General features: G+C 46.4%; 1 protein-coding gene across 1 annotated transcript in view; it reads right to left on the bottom strand.

Moving 5' to 3' along the window:
• The window catches only part of IGDCC3 (immunoglobulin superfamily DCC subclass member 3), a 169546-nt gene that overhangs the window by 76355 nt on the left and 66359 nt on the right, over positions 1–26832 (bottom strand). Inside the window, exons 2-3 of the mRNA XM_030578350.1 lie at positions 6227–6371; positions 1700–1830 (exon numbers count right to left, since the gene is read on the bottom strand). Coding sequence (XP_030434210.1) covers positions 1700–1830; positions 6227–6371 — 276 coding nt within the window. The remainder of the gene's footprint in view (positions 1–1699; positions 1831–6226; positions 6372–26832) is intronic.

Below are 26832 nucleotides of genomic sequence, written 5' to 3'. Positions count from 1 at the left end.
GTATAACTGGAGTCAGACCGGCTCGCTCAACTGACCATTATATGGCTTTTATGCCTCATTTCACCTGTCAGCCCTACAGACCTGTACAGGTACAGCAGACGAAGCTGGATTATATTCCTGCTTGTGTATCTTCAAAAAATGGTTAATTCAATTCCAGCTGGAGTTGTGTGTCTGACTGACCATCTGCATGCGTGATTTTCTCTATGGAACACCTATTTTCCATGCACAATTTCACATATGCATTTTTTAAAAATGGGCACCCGTATTACTATTCGGTCTGCAGTATAATTCCTTATCTGAAATTTACATTTAAATTAGGTTTCTATACCTCCAAGAAGAAATCCAGACTGCTGGGTTATTTGCCCAGAAGTGGCCACTGAGGAAGAATGCAACCAATAGAAACTAAGAACCTCTGACACTTTGAAACCACCAAGAAGCAAACCACCTGTTTTCTAAAGGGAAGCTGATGACAGAGAGTGTCTTCTCTTGCACAAAGTTCTAAGTTGTCATCTACTGTTGACTGCTTGCTAGGCTATGGGTGCACGATTTGACTTCGTATTTTCTTTTCATCACACTAGGGAGGGTGATTGAAACACTGAAGTAGGTTTTGTAGACTAGCACTGCTTAAAATTAAAGCAGTGGCCAAACACCATTGGATCAAATGCTAAGTAGAAGGTTACACAACTGATGTTAGGTTGACTGGCCTGGCAGAAATTGTCGATGAGCCAATTGTTCAAAGAGGCCTCTAGAGTGTTACTTGTGTGCTAGAAGGGTAGTCCAAAGAAGGATCGCCCACAGAACACCACAAACAAGACAAGCTGAACTCTAATGAAGTTACGGAAACATTGTGGGCTATATTTTCAAAGGCAATTTAATCCATCCTCCCCAGAGTGCGTGGAATTTTTGCTTCATTTTGTGCTTTATCACAAAATGAAGGAATTTCCACATGTAAATCTCATGCATACTCCATTTGTGCAGAGCAGTTGTGTGTTTTTTATGGTATCATTTGTTTGCACATGTGGCAGTGTGCAAAAACTGTATGGGCAAATAACACTTTGTGCACCAGCACAGGTCACCTTCTGGAAAACAGTTCATATGCCATTATATTTCCCCTTAAAGTTTTCTGTAAGATCAGGAGTGAAAACCTGGTCCCTGTGACTTCAGCAGGGCCAGATTTCACCTCAGTCAAGTAAAACCAAATAAAACCTCAACTTAATGCTCTGAATATCGTTTGTGTTCTTTTTTTGTTTGTTTGTTTTTGAAATGTCAGTACTCTTCAGGATGTAAAGTAGCACGAGAACATATTTCCCTGATTGGATAAATAACTGATTGCGCCACGTGTTGCAGTTACTTCCAGAGTAGACCAAGTTTGTAAGGAAATGGGGACTCTTTCACATTTCAGAAAGAATGTATTCTCCCTTCCTTCGTTCTACAACTCATGTTTTCCTCTTCCTCCCTCCTCCACCTGCCCAACAATTGGTCCTAATTAAAAGGCCAAGAGACAGATTTATTTGCTATCAAATGGACCAATCTGGCAGCAACTAACAACAAGCAGGAACAATGAATGTACTGTTTGTGGACAGAAGAAAGCTTTTCAATACTATTATCACGAAAGCTCTGTTAACTTGAGCTGGTCCAGAACAACCGATAGAAGGGGAAAGCGTGAAAGAACATCTCGACCAAGTTTACTGTTACCAACCTGACACAGAGAGTCTGGCCTCCCGACTGAATTTCACATTGGCAATGTTGGTAGCCACACAGTGAAAAATCCCACTGTCTTCTGCTCTGAGCCCGGTAATCTGCAAGACTCCTTTGGGAAGCAGCGTGTACCTAGAAGACACGAAAAGAACAAATGAAAAAACAGTTGCAGAATGCAACGTGGGTGGGCAGCAGAACTGCACATCCCAGGTGAGGCTGCCCTACCCTAGGCCAGTCGGGACCATGCTGACACCCGCAAGCCCCAGTGTTTAGGGGTACATACAGGTGCTGCACGACCCAGTACAGCATCCAAGCAAGCTCAACCAGACTCAAGGATCGGGCCTATATTTTTAAAAATCCTTTCAATGTTAATCTCCGGTCTCATAATGCACGGGATGTATCCTCCGCTTTGAAGAGACATTCTCCCTTCCTACATGTTTAACAGTAGTAACACTCACTCGTAAGGAAGGTATAAAACATTGAATAGCTTGGGGCTGGTCTGATTTTTTTTAATCTTGACACTGTCCCTTTAGCAGGAACTTTCCTCTCAAGCTCCACTGGAATGTTCCACATCAAAGGTGGCATCCCTGGTATATCATCTTCCTATACCAGAGATAGGAGTCACCAGCAAAGAAGAATGTTTGCGGAGAGGGAACTAGCGAGATGTGAACGGTTTTGAGAAATCGTCCCCACTGAGCACAGCATCGTTTTCTTGACTTCGTTAATAGTAGTTTTCATGTTACCAAATTTAGACAATGTCCCAAGGCAGCTGATCCCTGTAACTGAAGTAAATCCAGCTTGCCTGTGCCAGAACAGGTGCTCCCAGCTGGGCCAATTAAGGGGGCAGGAGGCCCCTGGGGCTTTAATGGGAATTCCGGTGAAGGGCTGGCTCTGAGAAGGAACTGGCTGAGGCTCAGCAGGTGAGAGAGAGGCAGGAAGCTGGAAGAAGCAGGACTGCCAGAGACCCCCAGGAGGAGAGGCAGTGAAAGCCTGAGAGGCAAAGCGTGAGTTATGAAACTGGTTTTGTTTGTTGGTTTCATTCTGGAAATAAAACTGCCCCAACGAGACTTTGGGCATGGCAGAGAATCATTTGGAAGCTGGGGAGAAGCCCTGCCTTATCGCAAACAAAAACATGATTATTCAGATTTCATTGGTTGAAAGACAAAAGAACATGGCCATCGCACCTCAGCACTAATTTCCCGCTAGCACTGTTCCATGTGGTGCAAGATGGCTCAGTCTGGCCTCATGGAGCCAGACCAGGTTACACAAATGGTGATTTTTGTCCACCCCTTACCCTGGTCTCATGATGTGGAACATGTTGGGCTGTTGAACACATTCATTGGCCAAACACACCAGAACTTCTGCCGTGTGTCTGTTACTATAGACGCTGCCAATAAAACGATCTCTGTCTTCCTGGATCCTCATGATACGGGTGTGAATGAAGCTCACACCTTCTCATACCACATGTCAATAGAACGATTAAAACACAACTAAAACAACCTAGATTGAAAAGCATCAGTGATCTGACAAATCAACAAAAGCCAGGGAATTCAAAGTTAAAGCTTAAATACTGTTCTCTCCTTACCCCAAAGGGATTAACCTTGATGTCGCAGAAGTCTCTAAATAACATGCTTCCTTGCATGCTGTAATGCTCTATGTGATGACAACAGCCTGAGTTACACACCGAGTTAGGTTTTAGGAAGTCTGAATTTTCTGCAAGTCAGTTCTGCATAACCTTAAATGAGTGTGTTCATGGGTTACAAAGATATATATTTATTATAGGTTGTCTGACTTTTTTTTAAACAACCAAGTCGTTAAATTAGCTGGTAGTAGGTCATTACATTTTGATGAGTTAATGATTATTTCTGTCTGGAAGATTGAGACTATCTTTTCTAGATCAGCATATGGTTAAGTGTCTCCAACCGGCTCCCAATGTGGGTTCCAAGGGCTCGGCTGAATGTCTGAGACAGCATGACAGCAATCAGTATTGGACGTACTGCCGTTGATTGCAATCTCTCTGGGACTTTCAAATGTCCTTTATCTTGGATGAATTATACCACCAGAAGCCTTCATTTTTGTTAACAATCTGCCCACCACATTAGAAGATTCAATTCCAAAGCTATTATTCTGTCTTCAAAGCCTCAAAGTGTAACACTCAGCATACAAATGTGTATGCAATTTATACACAGAATTGCACCAACCAGGATTAATGCAGAATTCCAACTCAGCTACAAAGGAAGCAACCCTCTTCACCAAGTTCCCTTGGTGTCAGAGATTACAAATGTCACGATTTATGGACTGAATTAATGTTAAAAACCTGCTGGCCAACCTTCATCCTAAAAAAAGCAGAATCAGTTCAAAATCAGGATGCCTAGCACAGGTAGAAGGAGCCTACACTAGCTCCTTTGACAGCATCTGAATATTCCTCCTTCACCCAAGGAAAAGTAGAGGGCAAGATGGGCAAATGGGTTTGGTTATCAGAGCACTGGATTCTGTGGCTGTTCCTTTCGAGCCTCAGTTAAAGTGAGATGTGGTGGTCTCACTCAAATCCCTACCAGATGCGTGGCCAGTGTTAGCAGTCTGGGGATGTGGACATACCTGGCAGTCTATTCTGGCACTGCAGTGCCAGCCCCGTGCATCTCTGGAACAGATACATGAGGAACTTGCTCACAAATCTGCCCATGGCATGGCCTGCTCTAGCTGGTTCTAACCGTCTCATTTTGATGAGCGCAAAAAACATTAGGGCCCAATTCTGTGGCCCTTACTCACATTGAGTAGTACTCACCTTAAACAGTCCCACTGTGCCATGCATCCTGCTAGGAAGCACCCTTATGGAGCTACTGAGATCAGTAAGTACTATTCAAAGTGAGTTAGGTAGAAGAATAAAGCCTAGGGCATGTCTATACTGCCACAAAAACCCTGCAGCTCAGAGTCTCAGAGCCCAGGTCAGCTGACTCAGGATCGGGTTGTGGGGCTAAAAATAGCAGTGTAGACATTCAGACTCTGGCTGGAGCCCAGGCTCCCCCTCCAGTGTGCCCAAAGTCTACACTGCAGGTTTACAGCCCTGACGCCTAAACCTTGCGAGCCGAAGTCAGCTGACCCGGGCCAACCATGGCCATGCCCAGGGTCTTTTATTGCAGTGTAGACATAACGCTAGTAGGCTACAAACGGGTAGATAGAATACACCAGGAAAATCAGACCGTTGCAATTTTAAACTCTGTGGTCGGTCTCTTGGGTGCTTCTATAAGTTCACAGTAGAGCTGAAAAGGTCAAGTATTGTTCTGGTTCACGTGTGTTTTGTTTTAGCTCCAAAGGAACCAAGTCACATTCTGATGCTGAGCTGATGTTTGAAAAACAGGGGCCTTTCAGAAAAATATTTACAGCTTCCTGGTTTCATCTCTCCCCAGTGTGCGGACATCAAGACATGATCAAGGTGTGCCGTGATGGATTGGCTCCGGGAAGACTTGCTTTGTGGTTCTTTGGCTGCAGCTGTGACTATCACAGACTGGAGCCAGCACATCATGCGTTTCCTGTTACGTGCTGAAACTCTTCTCAAAGACTAGGGTGGCCTGCCACCTGTCCCTTCACTCCACGCCGACACTCAGAAGATCAAAACAGGCTTAGCGGCACTTCCTAAGCAAAGGGGGAAGACTGTCAAACAAAGGAAGCAAGGATATGCCATTCAAGTTTTCAGACAGGGCAAGAAGGGAAAAGTGATTTTGTTTTTTCTTTAACGAGGATTGAATGGGAAAGAGCTAAAAAGGTCTTCTGTTGGCACCCTTCTTTTGGTCTCGTTGCCAGGCTGGGGTATTACAATGTAGCACACTTGGGAAGGCCAGGCTAGTGATTAGATTTGTATTTTAAACCTTCCAGACCATAAAAAGATCTTATTGTACAACGCTTTGTCATGCTAGTGAGCGCTAACTTCTGTGAGCTGTCCCTTGTGGAGGGCTCCTAGCAGGGGAGAATCAACTTGCAGTGGGAGCGAAGTGCAGAGATAGATATGGTGTATGGAAAACTGATTACAAAACCTCTCCCGTCTGAGACAAAACATGGACAGTGACTGCCATACTGGCTCAGGAAGAGGCCCTACAGAAAGTGATTAAGGCTATACAGGGTGGCCAGGACAGTATGTTCCCAACCCGTGATAGCCTTAGGATACATTAATTCGGCACATCCCCAAGCCAGAAGCATAGGTGCTGGAACTAGAGGTGCCGCACTCCCTGGCTTGAAGTGGTTTCCATCATATACAGGGTTCACAGTTTAGGTCAATGGCTCTCAGCACTCTCCCAATATACAAATTTTTCCACCACCCTGAGCCAGGAGGATGGAGCTCATGGCATAGATGTAAATGCCTTTCCAAGGCAGAAACACAAGAAAAGAGCCTTCTTTCAGGTGAACCACGCTCTGATGTGCAGTGGGCCCAGATAGTGCATTTGCATCTCTCTCGACCTGCAAGAGAGCCTCTGGCGTGCTATTTCCAACATGTGGGTGTAGGTCAGTAATAAGTTACCTCTATGTCTCTTACCTATCATTGTCCGTGTTGATGGGAACTCGATTCTTTTGCCACAAGATTACAGGCTCTGGTAAACCATGGATCTGGCACTGGAACCTTGCGACACCACCTTCTTCCACGACTGCGTTCTGAGGGTGAATATGGAAGTCTGACATAGCTGAAGGAGGGAAGAAGAGAAACAAAGACACAAAATGAGATCACAACAGCTCAGCGCTGAGAGGGCGCACTGCAGGCACAGGTCACAATGACCCAGCCTGGCAGAAATATCCACCACTTCACCTGCCAAGAAACAGCAAATACAAGTGTCGCTTGTGGGGTCATATCTGAATTTGGGATCATGCCTGGGGGTGCAGAAATGATGTTTGCACACCAGGCATTTGCACATGCAAACCCTGCACCCAGCCAAAGAAAGCAGGATGGGAGGCTTGCAATTATACGATTTACGTGCTCCGCAATCATGTGTAGAAATGTCCCCACCATCACAGCAGGGGCCAGCAGGATGCTCGTTGTCACTCACTGGCAGTCTGTTGTCAGCTTCAGTAGGCTTTGGATTCGGCCGCACACCAGAACCGGTCTTGTCTCTGCGCTTTTTATTCCAGTGCTGTCAGTGCCTTCTACCGTGTCCACCACAAACGTCCAGTCTGTGGGTTTGACTTAACTTCCCCACTAACTTTATCTTCATTTCTCCATTGAAAGAGTGCAAAGAACAGGCTAGCAAACATTTTATGGAAGTTGATTTTTTGCTTGGCACATACGCCAGGTGGCCTCCTCTCATTTCAAGTTTCTGCCTTCCAGCATCACAAAAGGAAAAGGAACAACCCCAATAAAGGCAGGGCTGTTAGAATGACAGGATCAGAACTGATCGCGACAGAGGCTGGCAAACACCATCCAGCATCAGAGATGATCCCAGTGCCAATTTTAGTGCATATTTTCTCCATCACCCTAATAGCAGCAGAGGGACCAGTTCAACAACCTATTCAGAAAGGAGAATTGGTGACATTAGTGAATACTAAGGGACGACAGGCCAAATTCTAAGCTGCCCAGATCAAGACACTGGGATTCACTAGTTAAGTACAGAACTAGGAGAGCTATCAATCACACAAGAATTCATGCCGCATCCCATAAACCCCTGATCCAGCATGCACTGGGCTCACTATAAAACCAGGGAGGGAAGTCCTGGCTAGGAATGGAGAGGAAGGGTCTAGGACACTGCAGCATGATCTACAGTAGCGTTCCCACCATTGGAACCATTGATGGAGCTGCACAGGTGATGAGCCTCTGGCATATAGTCACTGTGTCACAGACCAATAGTTTTAAGTCTGAGCTTTGTCCGTCATTCATTCCAGTCAAAGAAAAACAATAAAAGGGAGCATTGTCCTGAGAGATCCTTTCGACAAATGTCCAGGTTAGTCTTTATTTTAGCTCTCCCAAACTGTTAGCATGATGCAGTGGGGTGTTGCAATAATTTGGGAAGAAAACAGAGTCCCCCCTGTGCTAACATGGCATCACACTCTGGAGGATGATAGGAAAGGCCACATACTGCCTAAAGATGGCCATGCTTATCAAGGAGTCACACAAAGTCATGATAGGATTTGGGGTATCCTTCAACAGAAGACAAGTTTAAGACAACAGCCCATTGTTTGTTATTTCCTGGTCACGACTTTCATTAGGATATAGGTTTCCCTCCGTTACATTAAGGCGAAAAGCATTGGTATAAACTACTGACCCACACATCTACCTCAGTTCTGCACAACCACATAACACACACAACAGTTAAACTCAGTTACTACAGGCCCTAATCTTGGGAGGTGATAAGCATCTCCAACAAGCATCCTCTTCAACCAGTGGGCCTGTAGTGATTCCCACAAAGTGCACAGGACTTTGTAGGATTAGACCCTGCATGCCCACAATATCTGGGGTCACCTGGGCTTCTCATTTCAACCAGCTGTCAGCAAAGGATAACTCTCAAAGCATCAGGGAAAGAGAAGAAAGACCAGCCTTTGCAGTACAATAAGAATAATAACCATTTGTGGGTAAAGAGTCTGGCATGCTGTTAGCAGTCCATAAATCATCATCATCAGAATGCAATAATTATTACTATTAACTAACTGGAAGGTGTAGCAGGATGGTCACTCGCTCCTGCCTTAAAAGGCCTAAAATAGTCCGGGGACAGGGCTGTGGCAGAGAAGGAAAAGCGGGGCTGATTGGGGAAAGCAGCCTCAGCTGGGGGACACACCCCAATCAGGCCGAGACTGGCTTAATGAGGGCCCAGCTGGCCCTTAAGAGGGCTGAGGCCAGAAGCCAGAGGCAGTCTTTCTCTAGCTGTAGAGGGAGATGGACCTGGCTGCAGGGACCTGAGCGGAGCAGGGCTGGGGAAAGGCAGAGGAGCTGGGGAGCTCCAGCCTGGAAAGCCCCGTGCTGCGGCCTAGCAGAAGGCCAACAGGTACTGGGGATTGCAGAGGGCAGCCCAGGGGTAGGCAAAGGCAGCAGGTCCAAATCCAACCTTGCTTGTGATGAGTGGCTTATACTGCAGTCTGCCCCAGGGAGCGGGGGCTAGTTGGTGACTGGCAGTAGACTACGACTGAGGAGAGGTGGCGATAGTGTTTCGGGGTTCCCCAGGGAGGTGCAACCCTGAGAAAAAGGGACTACTTCAAGGCGGCAGCACTCCAGATAACAGGGCACTGGGTCTTAGAGGGACAGGGGGGCCACGCAGCAGCAGGACACCGGCCCGCAGAGGGTGCTCCAGAGGCTGGATGAGCTAATTCCCAGGGCCGACCAGCAACAGTGCCGCAGGGGTGAGTTCCACACCCGTACAGAAGATGTTAACTTTTGACTGCGTGATAAACCTAACATGCGCTAATAAACACTTCAGAGCCTTTATTTAGCTCAAGATTCATTTTTAGTACCATATACACAGAAGGATCCCTAAAGTTACCATATAATATAAACTCCAAGAAACTCACCTGTCCCCTAGCTCTGCTTTGCCATCCCTAAAAATAACCCTCTCCTGCACAGAAAACCCACTTCCTTTTACATGTGTCATGGGTAATCAATGTGCATCTGCTAAGGAACAAGCTACGTATGTGTCAGGGTCACTCATCTGCTGAATCCAGTTGGGCTTGGGCAGATGGGAGACGGCTATTAGCAATACATTAAATATGTGCTGCCTTAAACCACCCTGCTCCCCAAATAATCAGTCTCAAGTTCAACATGCTAAATAAGGATTTGTTAAGCTGATTGAATAGTGCTTGGGAGAAAGCCCCAGTGCAGAGCAGTTGGAGGATTGGGAAGGTTTCCCCTGGACCCTGCTCTTTGGTTCTAAGTATTTCATTAATATCCATTTTGTTTCAAGTGCTTGTGAATTCCCCTTGCCATATGGTCTTGTGTAGACAGCAGTAACACCCAAGCTGCCATGAAACCTCAGCACACTAGACATATTGCACGACGGGATTAAAGCCCGCCGAGTCAATGGGGAATCTAATGGGAAACATACTAACCAGGAGACCGCACACACAGGAATACAGAAACATTTTCTGTTTTCCCTTCAGGGAGTATTTCCGGGGAGGGTCCTGACACCTTCAATAAAACTGACCGAACCTATTTCCGACCTAACTTTTGAAGTTGAAGAATGATCCCTTATCTCTTTTTCTCAAAAGGGCAACATGCCTGATTGTGGGCCCGAGTTACCCTGGCAAGCACTGCATGACTTCAAATGGGACCACTGATGTCAGTCAGTGCTCACCAACAGAGGGACAAGTTCCAGAAGGAGACCTGATCCAATGTCCACTGAAATCACTGGGACACTTTCCATTTCAATGGGTTTGGGCTCAGGGCCAGGATGAGGTACGTTATCGTGTCCATCAAATGCAAATTACTATTCAATCCTCTATGGATTCTCTGGGTTTATCCCAACAAATTCACCTCATGAAGGGCTTGATCCACATCAGTGGGAGCTGGAGCATGCCCCATTTTTGCCCTGTAAAGTTAATGCCTTATTTATTTTCTTACTGTTAAACTGATTTATATTTCCATGAATAAAGCTCTCGACAAATATAATGAGATGGAAGGAAATCCTGTACTGGGGAAAGAACGTGGCATGCCCAATAAACTAATGATGATGTATTAGGATTGCTTGTATTATGGTAGCCCGTAATCAAGGATTAGGAGCCCATTGTTCTAGGTGCTGTACAAACACAGTGAAAAGACAGTCTCTATCCCCAAAAGGGGGTACAGTCGTGGTAAGTCTCACCTACCTGTCAATAGTACAGAAGCACCCAATAACTGATAACCAGACACACTGACTGACTGGATGCTCATGCTGTAATTGGTATCGGCTGGCTAATCACCAGGTGTCCATGAACTCACTGAACTAAGTTAAATAAGAAAACAAAAACGCCAGCAATGCAGATGCTCCGCATAGCGACCCGCTGTAAGTAGGCAGAAACCACAGGCTGGAAAAATGAACACAGTCTCCTCCAGCAATACCCAATATTGACATTTAACAGTAGCTGAAGGGGTTAACTTGAGAAGGTACATGTGAATGAAAATAGCCCTCGGTAAAGAACGCATTTCCATTCCTTTATTTCAATTGTATTTCGTATAGGTAACATTGCGGTGATAACCTCCACTCTTAAAGACAGTGGTATTAATATTTATCATGAATAAAACATGTAGGTGATAAATAATTCAGTTATGAGGATGGTAAGTAAAATATTACTCTTCAGTGACCCTGTAATGTGGCTTTGAAGCATCGTTTTACGTTAAATGCCTAGGAAACACCACGACCTCTGCCAAGGCAGCTGGTTTTCACAATCTGCATTAAAAATTAATGTACTGACCTACAAAATGCTACTTTTTAAAGCAGGTTTGAAACTTTCTTTAGAGTTACAAAGACAAAGGTTTGGCTGGAGCTCATATAAACTGCAATAAAGTTAACAGCAAGTGAGCACCTGGATGTTGTTCCCGACCTGGAAATAAATCACTTCGGTGTGTAAAGGAGAAAGGGGTGGGAAACTGACTGCTTTATGGGACACCATTCAGGGGAGATAAAACTGTACATACAATCCTACATACTTCTCATCTGACTGCACAACAAACTCACACAGCTGAGTACTTGCTCCTCTGACTCTCCAGCCTTTCACCAGGAAACACTAGGATTCTTGTTATCAGGGGGGCGTCATTGTTTAAACATACGTTGGGAGCAGTGCTGCCCACACCTTCCCCGACACTAAGGATGGCATCGGCCACTTGCTAAGAGCCTGAGGGCTGCATCTAATTTGCATGCACTTTTACATAATTATTTTTAAACTAATTGCATGGAACTATAATATTCATTTGCATTCCTAGATAGGGAGACACTATCTAATCCATCTATCTTGGTTTTTTAACTTCATCCATCCAGTTGTCCCCAATGTAACCATCGCTGCAGCATCTGAGTAGTAGCAGATGAGTGGAAACTGCTGGCTGGTTCCGTTAACCTGCTGTTAGAGGGTATCTGAACTGGTCTTTTCCCCCTTAAAACTTTCTACTGGTTCAGCTCCGACGCTGGTAGCAACAATGGGAGTGTTAGTATAGGCAAGGCACCAACGTGTTGACCTTTGTGTCATTTAACTCTGCTAAGTGCAATTATGGACGATGTGATAGTTAAAAATGCCCGTAGCTGCCGAGGCATTGGCTATAGCAAACATCACTCTGAGCCTGCATACAGGCAAACATGTTGTCCTCCACTCCAAGGGAAGTATTTCCTAAGACTACCGCAGGCATAAAGAGCCACGAATGATGCTGGTGGTATCTATATCTCCAGAGCACGACTACGGTGTTAAAGGTCTCAGAGCTGCTCCTGACCAACTGGGCCCAGGGCTATCTCAAACTGGCACTCCCGTCCTTTGGCAGTGCCACATGTTGTCCATGCAGAGCACAAAGAGCCAAGCAGAGGAGGTGCTGCATCAATGGACGGGGGGCTGCATGAGCAGCACTCACAAACTGTAGGCAGTAGCTGGGCTGATCTCACAAGCTATAAAGTGTTCAGTTGATGTGAGAACTCCAAAAGAAGCCCCAGGCCATAGGTGCCAACTCCATGGTTGCTCCGGGGCTCAAGCACTCACTGAAAAGAATAAGGGGTGGTCAGCCCCCACAGGGCCAAATTAATCTTTTGTGGGGCCACATTCCCTGCTCGGCCTCTTCCCCCGGAGGCCCCGCCTGCCGTTCCACTTTGAGGCCCCACTCAGCCTCTTCCCCCCAAGGCCCCGTCTCCGCTTTGCCCTGAGGCCCCACCCATGCTCTGCCCGCGGCCTCACCCGTGCTCCACATGAGGCCCCACCCCTGCCTAGCCTCTTCCCCCATCACTCACACAGGGAGAGAGAGAACGGAAGTCAACACCTGTGCGCCAGAAGCTGCAAGACGCAGGGCTGGTGATTCTGTAAGGTGACACTGTTCCTTCTAATTCAGTATTGAGCCAATATCTCTGCATGGCAATGTGCGGGAGGGCCTGCTGCAGGAGACTCCCATCTTGTGAATGCGCTAGAAATCCAAGGCTCTAGCCATTTTTTGTTATTGAAGAGCCTATGCCATTTTTCATAACAGAAGTACTCTAGCTCCTATCTCCAGGACACAACCCAGTGTGGATATTCACATCATTCCCAACTGTACTTTTAACTGTGATACCGGTCAGCTCTGTGTTCTTGAGGAACCAGAGCGCAGTATCTAGCTAGTTTGACTCATGAAAGACACCCCCCAACCAGTCTCTGCTTGAACCAAAACTGACCAAAGAAAAGACTTGCAGAGTGAAGGGTGTGGGGAGACACACCTAGACCGCTGCTGACAAGGGTGACAAGATTAAGGCATCTCCATTAGCACATACAATGGAGAACAGAGGCCTCTCCCCTAACCTTATCTGCATGAAAGATGGGACAGCGAGACATCTCCGTTAGCATACAGAATGGAGAACAGAGAACCGCACTGAACTCTGGGGCCAGAAAAGCAGGGAAGCACTGCACCATGGAAATCTCTGCTCCAGATCTTAATGAACCTATGCCTGCCCACATCCAACTCAGCAGTTATCTCATCAATTCTAGTAATGAAACCTTGATTAATATCCAAAATACTGAAGCAGTCTAATTGCACTGTGAGCTCTCTGGAAGAAAACACCATCCATAGCCAAAAGGGATCAGCTCCTATTGGCTAGCCTAAAGCAAACCCTTGAGTCATCAGTTTACCCATAAACAAATCTAGTGTTCTCCCTTGAACCAATGTTGTTTCTCTACAAAACCCCCTACCTATGCCTAAGTGTTCTGATGCATGGACCCAAACTCTGCATCAGTTCTACTGGGACTTCATCTCCTGACTGATCGTGCTGGGGGCTCCGCCTGTCTCCGGCACTCAGGACCCTGAGCTACCACCATCACCTGGAAACTCCAACCAGTTCAAACCTCATGGAATGGGTGAGATCCCTCCCTCTCTCACCTCCCTCTCTCTGTTTTCTTTTCTACCTCAGGTATTAAACCTTTAATAATGTAACTGTTATGTTTGTTTAGCCCTCCTGGTGTAGTTATCACTATTATTCAATAAATAATTTTTATGGTTAAGCTGGTTGCTTCTCTCTCTCTCTCTGAACTTTACTCTTTTGTGTTTTTAGCTTCCCCATTTACTCTGCAGCAAGGCTCCTTTTACCTAAGCTAAAGATCCCTGCAGCACCCAAAATACTGTGGGGTCTGCTCATCAAGTGGGTTACTACCAATACAATTGTGACGTGAAAGTGGGGATAGGGATATGCTGAACCTGTGACATACAAGGGTGGCAGCTTGGAAGTGCTGATTGACCCGGTCTGCTCCGACTTGCTCTGTTACTCTGTGTGTGTGTGTGTGTGTGTGTGTGTGTGTGTGTGTGTGTGTGTGTGTGTGTGTGTGTGTGTGTGTGTGTGTGTGTGTGTGTGTGTGTGTGGTTCTGGGGCTGGAGGAACTCAGCCCTGGGGAACTTGGGTCCTGCAGGATAGCTCCGTGGGGAGGGGACTTGCAGAAGGGCGAAGTAGAGCTCCATATGAACACACAAGTGACACAAGCAGGACATTGATAGTAACCCTAATAAATGAGCATACCCCAAAGTAACGGTCAAATCTGGTAGCAACTGGAGAAATTATCCTTCACAACTTCTTCCTAAAACCGTTGTGTAGCGTTGCTGGAATGCATTGACTATCACATCCCACTCCCGTGGTTGGCACCACTATACAATTCACTATGAGCTTCCAAATTCAGAATTCCATTGGTATAGGATTCCCAGAGGAAAATCCTCAAGACATTGCACTAAACCTGGAGCATCTCACAGGTAAGAGGCAGATCTTGACCTCATCCATATTCACGGAGGATTTATTACAGCAAACAAGTTTGCTAGGTCTTCCATAATCGAAGAGCAAATAGACTCTCCAGACTAACAGATGCCACAGAAAGTCTGATGTAATGAAAATGAAAACAGATACTGAATGAAATTTTCTTAAACTAAATTGAAACCATTAATGGCCAATCCTTTTTTGTTCAGTAGAGCATTAGTGCTAAGCAAGAGATTGACCTAGATCTGATGTAGAAAAAGAAAACATTAGCTCGGTATGTCAAAGCAAATCCCATGCCTGTTAGAATCATTAAAACGCAAACATTATTATCAACTGCAGACACAGGGGGAAAAGAACTCTGAAGGTTTAGTACAAAGCAGGTGTTTGGAGAGCGGGACGCCCTGCTACTTTTGTAATCAAGTTGTTTTTCCATTTTTTAAATTACTCCAGAAAACAACACACCAAGTTGCTTGCAATACAATGCAGTGATCCAATGCAGCCTTAAGGGCACGTCCTGTAGGGTACTAAGCACCCTCAAAAGCCATGGAAGTCCATCTGTATGCAGAACGACACACAAAAAGGGCAGTCACTTCAATAGTAGTGCTCCACATTTCTGCCCACCAACACCTCAGACCCTCTAGAAATTGCAAATCACAGGTGAAAATGAGAGTGCAAAAGGAGGAAGAGTCGTGATGCTTAGTTTTTATATGCAGCTTTTCATCCAAAGCCCTCAAAGTCCTTTATAAAGGAGCGTGTGTACCACTAATCCCATTTAACAGATGAGAAGACTAAGGCACAGAAGTAAGTGATTTGGCCCAAGTCACAAAGCAAGGTAGTGGCAGAACTGGTTCCCTTAAAGAACGGTTCTTCCTTGAAAGGTAATGTTGTAAAAATGCTACTGTGCGAGGAGAACGGCTTTTATCATGTGTGTCTGATTTTCTCACTGATGCTAGCTTACTGCTAAAAAGGTCTTTTTCCTAACAGCCCGTCCCCACAAACTCAGCCTGAGCCCTGAGAGGCAAGCTGTGTTACTTCCACCTCATACATCATCACCAGTAACAGAAGCTCTGCTGGCCAAAGCGGGCCCTCACAGACACCAACACACCCCACTGCCTTGTGATTACCCCTCTCTAAAGGCTAATGGGATTGCCCAGACATAGCTATGGCCCGCAGAACCTGTATAACTGAGGATGACGCGTAAGAGGGAGAGACCCCCGAGTCCCGGGTAAGTCCATGAGGACAATAGTTGGAACAAATATCTTTTTATTTGTATGCTGAGCAAATCTTGGAAATCCCTGAGACACAATGAACATGGTGAGAAGCACATTTCTGGGTAGAAGCATATTTTAACCGCCTTCCATTCTGCTTCCCGTATATAAGGGTATAGGGACGCCTCTATAATAGTAAGACCGCAGTAAGATCAGAGCCTCATCACTGGCCATCCTTGAAGGAATCCAGTCGACAGAAGTCAGAGGGACCTTTTCCACGGAGTAATTAAACAATGTGCCAATTAAATGTGTATCTGAAGTATATCAACCTCATGCTGAAAGGCATGTGAGAAAAAATCTTTGGGGTCTGTTAGGCTCATTAAATGCTGGCATTCCACACCACCCTTCACCCATCTCCAAACTTCCCCCAGTAGCCAAGTTCCCATAGCAAACACAAGGATTATGTCCTTCTTCACTCCCTACAGCTTTAAGAGACCTGGCACCATTAACCTAGCAAACTATCTGAATATTTTCAAAGGAGCTGGCAGGTTAAGGCTTAATAAATATGGAGTCTGCTTTATCTGCAAAGAGAAATTCTTATCTTGGACAAGGTCATTTTACTTGCTACCCTTCACACTCTGGGAACTGAGAATTGGCCTGTCTGAAAGGAGCCCGGACATAAAAAGGGGTTGTGGAGAGAGAATAAACAAATTTCATTGGGTTTCTTCTCTCCTCTCAATGACCCCTGCTTTCAGAACAGAACAGTTTTACGAGTCTTTAAGAAAAGACACTGTATCTTCTTTTTACATTCTTTTTAGAAAGATGCATTAAAAAAAAAAAAAAACCACCTCACACAAGAGCCCAGTGGCTATTCACAGCTGCACAGCAACCTCACCCTGACTGGACGCTCACTCTCCGTGTCTAATGATGCTATTGTGTGAGGCCGTGGCTGAACGGCTACGGAGCCCTATTTTGAATGCATGCGGCTTTGTGCATAGTGAAGCGTGAACAACAGCGCCGCCCATTTATCTATTTAATTCTCCAGGAGTATCAGAAGTGGGGGCCCGTCACTCCCAGCTGAGGGAAATGAAAAATCGCCTCTCTCCCAGCTTTAAAAAGGGAGGGACCTATTAGAGAACAGCAGTGGCTAGCTCTCCACAGAAGAAAATCCCCTTCAGCTCTTCCCTCTAATAAGAGGGTTTAAAATCCCAAATCTCCATTGTGCACATTGCGTCTCAGATCTGAAAACCAAATGGGCCGTGAGACTCTGCAGCGTTAGAATGGAGGAAGACATTTTGGATGAATGCAATGCAAACATGCAGACACCAGAAGATAGAGGGGAAAAAAAAACATTTTTGCTATGTACTGCACTTCCCAACCAGAGTGGGGGTTTCCGAAAGGGCCTGAGACTCCATCCCACACTCACATTAGCCATCTTCATTCCGCAGAGCAGCCCCGTTGAATTCAACAGGACTAATCGAGTAAAACACACACAGGATCAGGCCCAAAGCTTGTCACTTGCTATGTGGATTTTCAACAGTTTTGTGTCTTTTGCCCACTCCTAGAACCAAATACAGACTCCAATTAGCCACATGTTTTCTGCTGGCATCCAAACCATTTTTCAGCTCCAATAGTGGAACAAACAGAATGACTCCCAGAGCAAGACAGCAGGAGGAAGAATGGCTGAATCAGGTCCTCTGGCGCATTTTTTTGTGTTGACAAAGTTTCCGAGAGCACAAGATCCCTCTCGTTTCTTCACTCTCCCGCAACTTAAAAATCATCAGAACTGATTCTTTCTGACCAAAGTTGGGTGAGATGATTTAATCCAAATATGGCTCCCAAATAAAGTCAGATCAAAAGCAGTTCTCAGGCCAACATGCCAAGTTTCCACCTGGTGTGGACCGGGGATTTTTATTCCATTAATTTAATATTTATTTATTTATTCTTGCTGCTCAGTTTTAAACCGCCTGAAGATAGGAGCTGCTGATTGAGTTTGAATAGCGCTGGTGCGCTGCATTGCATTCTAATAACCCATCTCCTGACGGAGCAGCTGTCTACGGCAGAAAATAAGCAGCAGATACTAAAAAAAAAAACAGCATCTCATACTCACTGCAAGATGAAATCACTTCATTTGTGTCAAGCGTTATCAGCTTTTTACTTTACAATTTACATGGCCATGTGCCAAAAAAACAGGCAATCTGCACCCTTCCCCCTTTCAGTCCAGACTGGTTGGAAGGTAGGGGATGCATTGGGGTGGGGGAGGAGGAACATGTTGTGGTGGATATTTTAGAGACTTCAACTAGAATTCTTCTAAGGGCTCCGGGGAAACACACATTATCACAAGGCTCTTCTACTTTCCCAGGAGGTGTGCACCACACTCGCCCTGCGCAGACCCAGTGTCGATGGCTGTTGCACAGGGGAGGAGCCATAGCCATGGCCTTACCCTCTGGCTAGCCCACTGTCCACTTGCACTATGGCTCGTCCCTGCACAAGCTGAGGGAGAAAGGTTTTCCGTCGTCATTCAGCTGACCCAGTGCTCTCTGAGTTGCTGAGCAGACAGCGCAGCACCAGGCAGGTCAGGGAGACAGGAACAATGCCAGACTTTTCTTCCTCCTGACCTGGGATCATCACAACTGATCGTTAAAGCTAAGCTGCACTGGCTCCAAAACGGGGAGTGGTGGTCTCACAGAGTGAGTGCCCTTGAAAGGTCCTCGCAGGGCACCCTTGGGGGGCCCCATTGTGCGCTAGGTGGGCTTTTCCCATGCAGGGCACAGGACACTCAACTTGATGTTTCCTACGTGTCCTTCCTTTGGGGGTGCAGAGTTCCCCTCCCCAACACAGAACAGCCAGATGGAGGAACACCCACAGATCCAGCTTCAGTGGAGCTCCTGTTCTCTGGCCTGCCCTCTTTGCCCTCGCAACTGCCCACGAAGCAGCCATGCTGCCCCGCGGGCTCTCCATCCATGGCACAGCGGCAGGCTGTGAGAAGAGATCTTAGTGCAGGGATCGGCAACCTTTGGTGCACTGACCGCCAGGATAAGCCCCCTGGAGGGCCGGGCCAGTTTGTTTACCTGCCACATCCGCCGGTTCGGCCGATCACAGCTCCCATTGGCCACGCTTCGCTGCTCCAGGCCAATGGGGACGGTGGGAAGCAGCGTGAGCGGAGGGATATGCTGGCCGCCCTTCCCGCCACCCCCACTGGCCTGGAGCAGCGAACCGTGGCCAGTGGTAGCCACGATTGGCTGAACCTGTGGATGCAGCAAGTAAACAAACCAGCCCGGCCTGCCAGGGGGCTTACTCTGGTGGGTCGCATGCCAAAGGTTGCCAACCCCTGTGTTAGTGTCTCAACGGGAAATCCAGGGGGGTATTGAGTGTAACAGGCCTGATCCCATGGGTCTCCAGCAGAGGAACCTGCCATAAGAACTGGCTTCCCCTCAATGGCATCAGAGAACTTTGGTTGCCCTTTTCAAGGGATACAGTATTGCCCAGTGTCCAGATTGTAAAGGATACAACATCTTTTGTTTTAAACGACGGTCCTGAAAACTTTGCTAACACCCCGCCCTGCAGAGCGATGTTCCCTAGCTTACAGGAACTTGGCGTTATTCAGTGGGATTCCCCCAGAGGACAGGAGGAATTTAAAAGATCTAGGATGGCAGGAAGGTCTTTTATAAATCTAAGTTTTAAACACTGTGACGTGGGCTCCAATCTCAGACCTTCACATAGACAAAATGTCAAACCAGACACAGCACAACTCAGCCACGTAAAGCTGTGTTGTCAGGTCAAAGAAAAGCGAGTCCCTCTGGACTGGGCTCAGATGGGAGTGTTTCCTGAGTACGGCAGGTAGGATCAGGCCCTGGGACTAAACATTCCTCTCTCCCCCTTTCCTGAGAAAACTGGCAATCCTGCTGCTCTCCTAAGGCCAGACGAAGATCTACAGCCTGGTAACATATTCTTAAGGCACAGAAATTAGTTACTATTTGTTTTGCTGCTTCACCAAAAGGTTGGAAAGATGTCGAACTGTAAGGGGGATAATTTCTATGCATAGGTGCTAAATATCCTCAACAGGTACGCACTCACTAACGTGACTCCACCATACACAGGTTGCAAAGGAAGGACGCACAGTAAAACCTCTGAGTCCCAGCAAGGTCCATCCAAGCCACATTGTGAAGGGTCTCAAGCAGGTGAACAAGGCAACAGGAAGATGGCATCAGGGGGCAACCACAGTGGCAGCGGGGAATGCCAGCCCTGTGCTGGTGTGTCATGCTCATCAACACAAGCCAGCCCAGCAGGTGGTGACGAGGAGTGAAGATGACACCGTGGCTGCCCCAACCCCTCCCTGCATGGGCCAGCGGAGCAGAGCTGGCACTGAGAGGGGAAGCACCTACTGGCGGGACCCCCTCACCAGTATGCACGTCACAAGAGTCCCTGGAGGAACCAGGGCTGAGGCAACTACCCCTTTGCGTCCTCCTGCAGAGGCTCAGGTTTGCTTTACGCTGCTAGGTCCTCCATGGGCTTAAAGGCATTGTGTGGCTCTGTAAAGGTATTGCTCTCCTTCCAACCGGCTTCAAGGCACTACCACGGAGCTGTGTAGGGCAGAGTCATGAAAGTGACTTATAGGCACATGCATCATCTCCTACATCTCAACAATTCAGATGCTGATGGGCTTCTTTTCAATACACACGTGCATGCTTTGTCTCTCTCTCACAAACACACATATCCAAGCCATTCTGATGGTCTTAAAGAATATTGAGTAGATTTATGGTATTGATTATAGTTCACTTATTGGAAAATAACTACCACACCATTAATTTTTGATGCAGGAACACTCTCCTGTGAATATGAGATCTTTCCCAGGAAAGAACCGATCTGTGAGCCATGCATGGAAAGACACAGTGATCGGATACCAAAAGGGGCTGGTTCACACCAAAATATACCCTACAACTGTAAAAGGCCAGAAAGCAATAATCCCACAGCTCCCCAGATCCTCATTTCTTATGATCTTACAGATGCTTTTTCCCTGTAAATTCAACCCAACTTCTATGCAGAGAATTAATAAAAAAGTGAGAAGGCTGCCAGAAATAATCCCCAGCTCTGACAACGAGTTTTTCCAGCCAGAGATCTCCAAGCACTTTATAAGTGAGGTCAGTATCATGATCCCCATTTTACAGATAAAGGGAACTCGGCAGAGAGAGAGAAGTGACTCACTCAAGGTCACCTAGGCCAGAGGCAAAGCTGGGAATAGAATTTGCATCCTCCAAGTCACAGTCCAGAGCTCTATCCTCTAGGCCCCACCGCTTTGCAGGTTTTAATTAGCTTTTAAAGATACATGGTACCAATTAATGGAACACAGGGTAACTCTTTCGGCCACTCCCATCCTTTTTATAGCACTAGCTTGTAGCACGCAGGAGCTTTCTGGCCAGTCACCGGCTAGGCGGAGCTGCAAAACAGAGGACAGTGGAACATTTGTTTTCCAGCGCACTCTTCCATGCAACACATTTTCCTCACAACCCGCCCTTTCAGCACTCTCCTATTGGTTAAGGGGAGAGCAGAGGTTTCTGTCAGAGAGGTGGCACTGCACAAAAAGACCTTTATCAGCAAGCTGGCTTGTGGTCATTTTTCAGGAAGGAACGGTTCTCTGACTCTGAGACAGTTTTTAGTGTATCCTGAGGCAACTGTTTGGAAACAAAAGCCGGGCTCCCCCCGCCCTGACGCTGCGGAGGAAAAGGGAGTATTAAATGTCATAAACAACTTTTAATTTGCTTGGGAGGGTGCACATGGGGCTTACGGAGTTCACTCTGAGGTTATTTGACATCTTTACAAAGTGACAGCCCCAGATAGGTGGCGCTGGTTAGCGTGGGGACACTCCGGCAGTCCTGCAGAGAGCCATTCCAGAGGCATGAGTTTGAAGGAGGCTATCACAGCAGAAGTGCCGCCTGTGCTGGGCGGTTGTGCTGGGCAAAAGGACTCTCCCTGGATTAAGCCTGGGACTCGTGGACGATGGAGCCAGGGCTAGCTTTTATCTGCCGTGGACTCCAGAGACATGAGCAGCAAACCACAACACTCCTCACATCGGCAGAGTAGCCTTCTGGCAGCAGGAGCCTCTTTTCCCTGCCCATGTAGCTCATTGTTGTACCAAGTGGCTCTTCTAGCCTTCCCCGTACCCATGGTCAGTTCATTTGAAGGCACATGGCTGCAGGACCCAATCCTGAGAGGTGCTGAGCACCACAAGGCAGTGGGCAAGATCCTGAGGCCCTTAATCAGGCAAACTACCATCGCCCTCGATAGCAGCAGGGACGAAGGACCACAGGAGGTGTCCCCAAGGGAATTTCAAGTGCTCAGCAACTTCTCAGGATCAGGCCCAGATATTGTTCTCTGCCTGATATTTTAGTGCATGGGTGGGTGTGCTGCTTCCTGTGATGTGCTACGACATCTAGAGCAGACAGGCACTATTTTACCATGGTGATGATTTACAGGTCTAGTAACACAATTTAAATCCATCATGCATTTGATGACATTGCATCCCTCTGGAGCAGAGCACGTCGCCAAGCTCTGAAAGATTTCAATTTGGTTTTAACCAGACACCTACCCTGACAGGAGAATGTCCCTCCACTGTGCAGTACCTGACCTCATGCTGCAGGTGAAGACAGAGATCGTGAATCATCACGTTCAAGTAATTCCAACAGATCCCAGTGATAATGGAAAAACAAAGAAGCAGCTGTCTGATAAACCTCCAGAAATTGGTGGATCATAAAGTGCAAACCAAATGATCCAGCATGTTGCCAGCAGACAGTTCTCCTTATTTAGATTTTTTTTTCCTATCCCTGACACATGCAATTAAAACATACTACTGGGTTACTGTTTTGATTTGTTGTACAATAAGGATGCTCACTGATGGTATCATGGGAAGATCTCTAACATCCATTTTCTGCACTTAGCTTTCACCATTTGGGTCCAATCTATCCTGATATCGAAGCTGTAGGACCAATAAGATTGTATGTTGACAATTTTCAGGTGGGGTGAACTATCTTAGCACCAACCAGCAATAATGAAAGAACACAGAGCTCTATCCTGCCCCCACTGACATCAATGGGAACACTCGTAGAGATTTCAGTGTGAGCTGGCTCACTGTATGTTGCAGGAAGCATAACAATTTTCCTTTTGAAGATGATTTGATGCATTCATTTGCCTTTTTGTTTTAAAGATTGGGACTATGTGCCTGTTTAGTTTTGGCCTCTGGGAAGGTGATGCAATTACAGAATTCTGAAGGAAAGGAAAGGCAAAGGAAAAGGAAGCCATCCATTAGCTCTGCCCACTGAAATGCCACCAGGCCCACTTTGAGAGGAGGGGGGAACTCTCCTGAGTTACAAAGGCTAATGAATTTTAAATGAGATGCGTTTTTTAATTTTTGTTGTTGTCGATACCTGTTTCTCTGCTAGCAATCATTTCAATGATAGCTTGAAATTTTCAGCATCTGTTTTCAACAGCTCTCTTGTAATTAGCTTACTAATGTATTTCACTGTGCCTTTGTTATTTTCAGAGAATTACTTCATTCCCAGCTATCAGAGATAGTGCACTTTAGTCTATACGGAGGCTGGCCTTTGTTCCCTTGTGGTTATTCACATGAGGGAAGATGGCTCAGTGAATGACAAGCCATTCTATCACAGCACAGTTTACATTTAATGTCTTTATACTGGCTCATTAATTACCTCAGAAAACTCCTTTCCGAATGGAACCTGTGATTTATAGAACACTGGGGCAGCATGCCATTTTTATCAGGGCTACCACATCAATGCAGTTAATTCATTCTCTCATTTCCCTTTCTATTACAATACCTGACAATCGTAGCCCAAGTCTTTACTCGGTGGGAGTAAAGGACTAAGGAATTCAAGATCTGGCTTAGAACTAATGAACTTGGAGCCCAATTCAGTAACCCTGACTCATGCAAGCAGCTTCATTGAAGTCACTGATGCAACATTATCCTCAGTCTTGAAGGAATGTTCACACAAATAAGGGCTTCCAAGGTCAGGTCCTTTATCTTTTCATTAAACTTGCTGATCCAGGATGTGGCAACACAAACAGCTGAGTGAGGCTCTAGGAGACCCTGGCAACAACCAGGCACAGGATACATTTTCAGCCCTTACTTACGTGGGTATTAGTGAGACACAACATCACCAGGAAATATTTACTCTCTCGTACCTCAAGACCATCCCTTTGCATTGTCCAGGTTGGAGAACAGAGATTGCAGGGCAGATAAAAGAGTCCCAGTTGCAATACTCAGTGTCCACCTGACCTGCATGTTCTGCCACGCTACAGAATTACAAGCCTTGAAATGATATCACGGGGAGGGAAAAGAACAAGAGGCAGCTGTGCCATGCTTGGGAAAACCTCATCACTGCATGTAATCCAGTTAAAGACAGAAGAAGGGAGAACTCCCATCTTCCCAAAGGAAGCAGCTTCACCTACAAGACTTGATTCCAGGGGTCTCGGGAGAATCTAAGTGGTGGCCTACTTGTCCTGTCCTGAGAAGAATATATTTTGGCCCACAGATAAGGCTATGGTGTACACACTGAATGTCTTGTCACTCCTTCCTTTCCTGTAGGGTCACTGGTGAGAGAGGCCATTCCATTACTCGGTTTGATCCTTCATGTCAGTCTAAACTTCGTCCTTTAGCAATGCGACCAGTTCCAAATACTGGCCAAGGAGACTTTGAATGCCACATCATCGTTCTCTCTCTGTGCTAATTCTGTTTGGCTTTTCTGACCTGCTCTTTCAAAATCTTTGGACTGCTGGACTTCTAGAAACAGGAGAGACATTTGGTTACTCCTCTGTTTCACAGATTCAAACAAAGAGGAGCAAGGCCGACAAACCATTGGCTAGGGATCCAATAGTGAAGCGTTTCTACGATGAAAAGAACTGGGAGGGGACCTGGTGAGGATAAAGCCACGATGGGACCCAGAAGCGATCAGGCAATCTCTACTGCCTCTGTTCAGATCAGGTTCTTATGCCAGGCCCATGACATGGTATCCAAGTGCCTGTCTCTTTCAACTCAGCTAGAGAGAAACTCCAGATTTCCTTTGGTAACGTCTGGCTGGGATTGCTACATGATCTGCCACTCCCTCTTTCTACAGCTTGCCGACATCTTGATTGCCTTGGGATTTGCTGTTGCTCATCAAATGCTCAGCACCTCTTTAGTTGCCCTGTGATTTTAGCTGTAGCTTTTGTTATTAAATAATGAAAGAAAGGTGACAATCATTTATACTTTAGCAAAAGACATAAATGAATATAAATAAATATTAATAAATCTGTGCTGTACTCACATCACACCAGCCATCTGAGCCTCCTCACACACCCCCGTGAGGAACGGAAGTATTATGTCCATTGCGCACAAGGGGAAAGTGAGGCAGAGACACTAAAGAACTTGACCAAGGTCATAGAGCAAGTCAGTGGCAGAATCAGTATTAGAACTCACTGGTCTAACACTCCCTGTTTACTGCACCACTGAACACATCTCACATGTCCATTCTGGGCCTGATTCTACCAGATGCCAAGTGCTCTCAAGTCCTAGGTGCTCACAGCCTGTGGTGTGATCTGAACCACCATGTGCTGATGTTAATTAACTCAGATTCAAAGTGAAAATATGATGCTAGGGAAATGAAGGCTGGGATGAACCACCGTGACACTGAGTAAGTGCGATAACTCTCCCCACCCCCCACACCCACCCAGGTTTCATTTCCCCCCTAGACACAGCTAAGCCCTTTGCTGTCATTTCTTCCATGAGGCTACATTACACACATAAATTCTCATTCACTCCTTCGGCACTAGAAATGGCTTCCTATTTTACTGGCACAGATCCAAGGGAATTCAAGTTGAATTACAGCCACTCTTCAGAAAATAGGCCAAACTGCACAAAAGTGGGACACATGACACATACGTAGGCCTCATGCTTTATTCTATTTATTCGCAGAGAGAAGCCCTGTTGGCCGAAAATAGCTTATCTGTGGAAGTTCCCCTTTCCACTTACTCTGCTGCTGCTGGCTGCTAGCCAAGCTCTTGCCGCCTCAAAGAGAAAGTTCACCGCTCAAGCATATCAGCGCTGTTGTGCAGTCTGTGTGTTTTGATGTTTTCCTGGATTTCTCCCTGTGAACCACCAGGAGAGGTGGATTGGGTTTCTGTGGTGGTGTCTTCTGGTGCTAACCCCTTCCTTGCCCTTCTCCTAGCATTGCTGGATTAGGGGGTTGGCTAACGAGCACAGGCATCTCACCATCCACTCCCTCACCAAACTCCTTGGTAAGGAATCATTCAACAACACAGGGCTGATGCTCATTAAAGCCCCGAGGCAGTGACTTCCATTGCACCATATGTCTCTGTTGCATCAAACATAAGCTGCTTGCACTTGCCTTCAAGGCCCTTCTCGGTAATCTCCCCTTCCCCCCCGCCCCTGCCTGTCACCTCTCATTCATTATCGAGCTGTTGATGCTGGCCTCCGCTCGGCCCTGACGCTAGCCTCCTCTGCCCACTTATACATTTTCAAACACACACCTTGGTGCTTTCTCCCACTTGCCTAGGAGGCATCCCCCAGAACCAGCTGCAAAACAACGTCGTTATCCACTTCCAAATCCCCACTCAAAAAGCCCCTCTGCCATGATGCCTGCAAAAAACTTGACAATGGTTCGGCTGGTAGTGTGCAGAGATCACTACCTGTCATGCTGACCGATGCTGCCTCATTGTTTCCTTGCACTCCCCCGTCTGTTTGTAGCCATCTGTTGTCTCTTGTCTCATACTTAGATTGTAAGTTCCTTGGGGCAGGGACTGTCTTTTTGTCCTGTGTTTGTACAGCGCCTAAGAAGGGGTCCTGCTCCATGACTAGCAGTAATACAAATGATAAATACAGTCGAACCTCAGAGATACAAACACAAGAGTTACGAATGGACCGGTCAACAACAAACCTCATTTGGAACCGGAAGCACGCAGCCAGGCAGCAGCAGCGACCAAAAAACAAAAACTCCAGTGCAGTACTGTGTTAAACATAAACTACTAAAAAAAGGGAAAGATTAAAAAAATTTTTTGATAAAGTAAGTGCTTGTTTCATT

Source organism: Gopherus evgoodei, chromosome 10 (genome assembly GCF_007399415.2).
Source record: "Gopherus evgoodei ecotype Sinaloan lineage chromosome 10, rGopEvg1_v1.p, whole genome shotgun sequence".
NCBI lineage: Eukaryota > Metazoa > Chordata > Testudines > Testudinidae > Gopherus > Gopherus evgoodei.
This window is presented reverse-complemented; position numbering and strand designations above follow the sequence as displayed.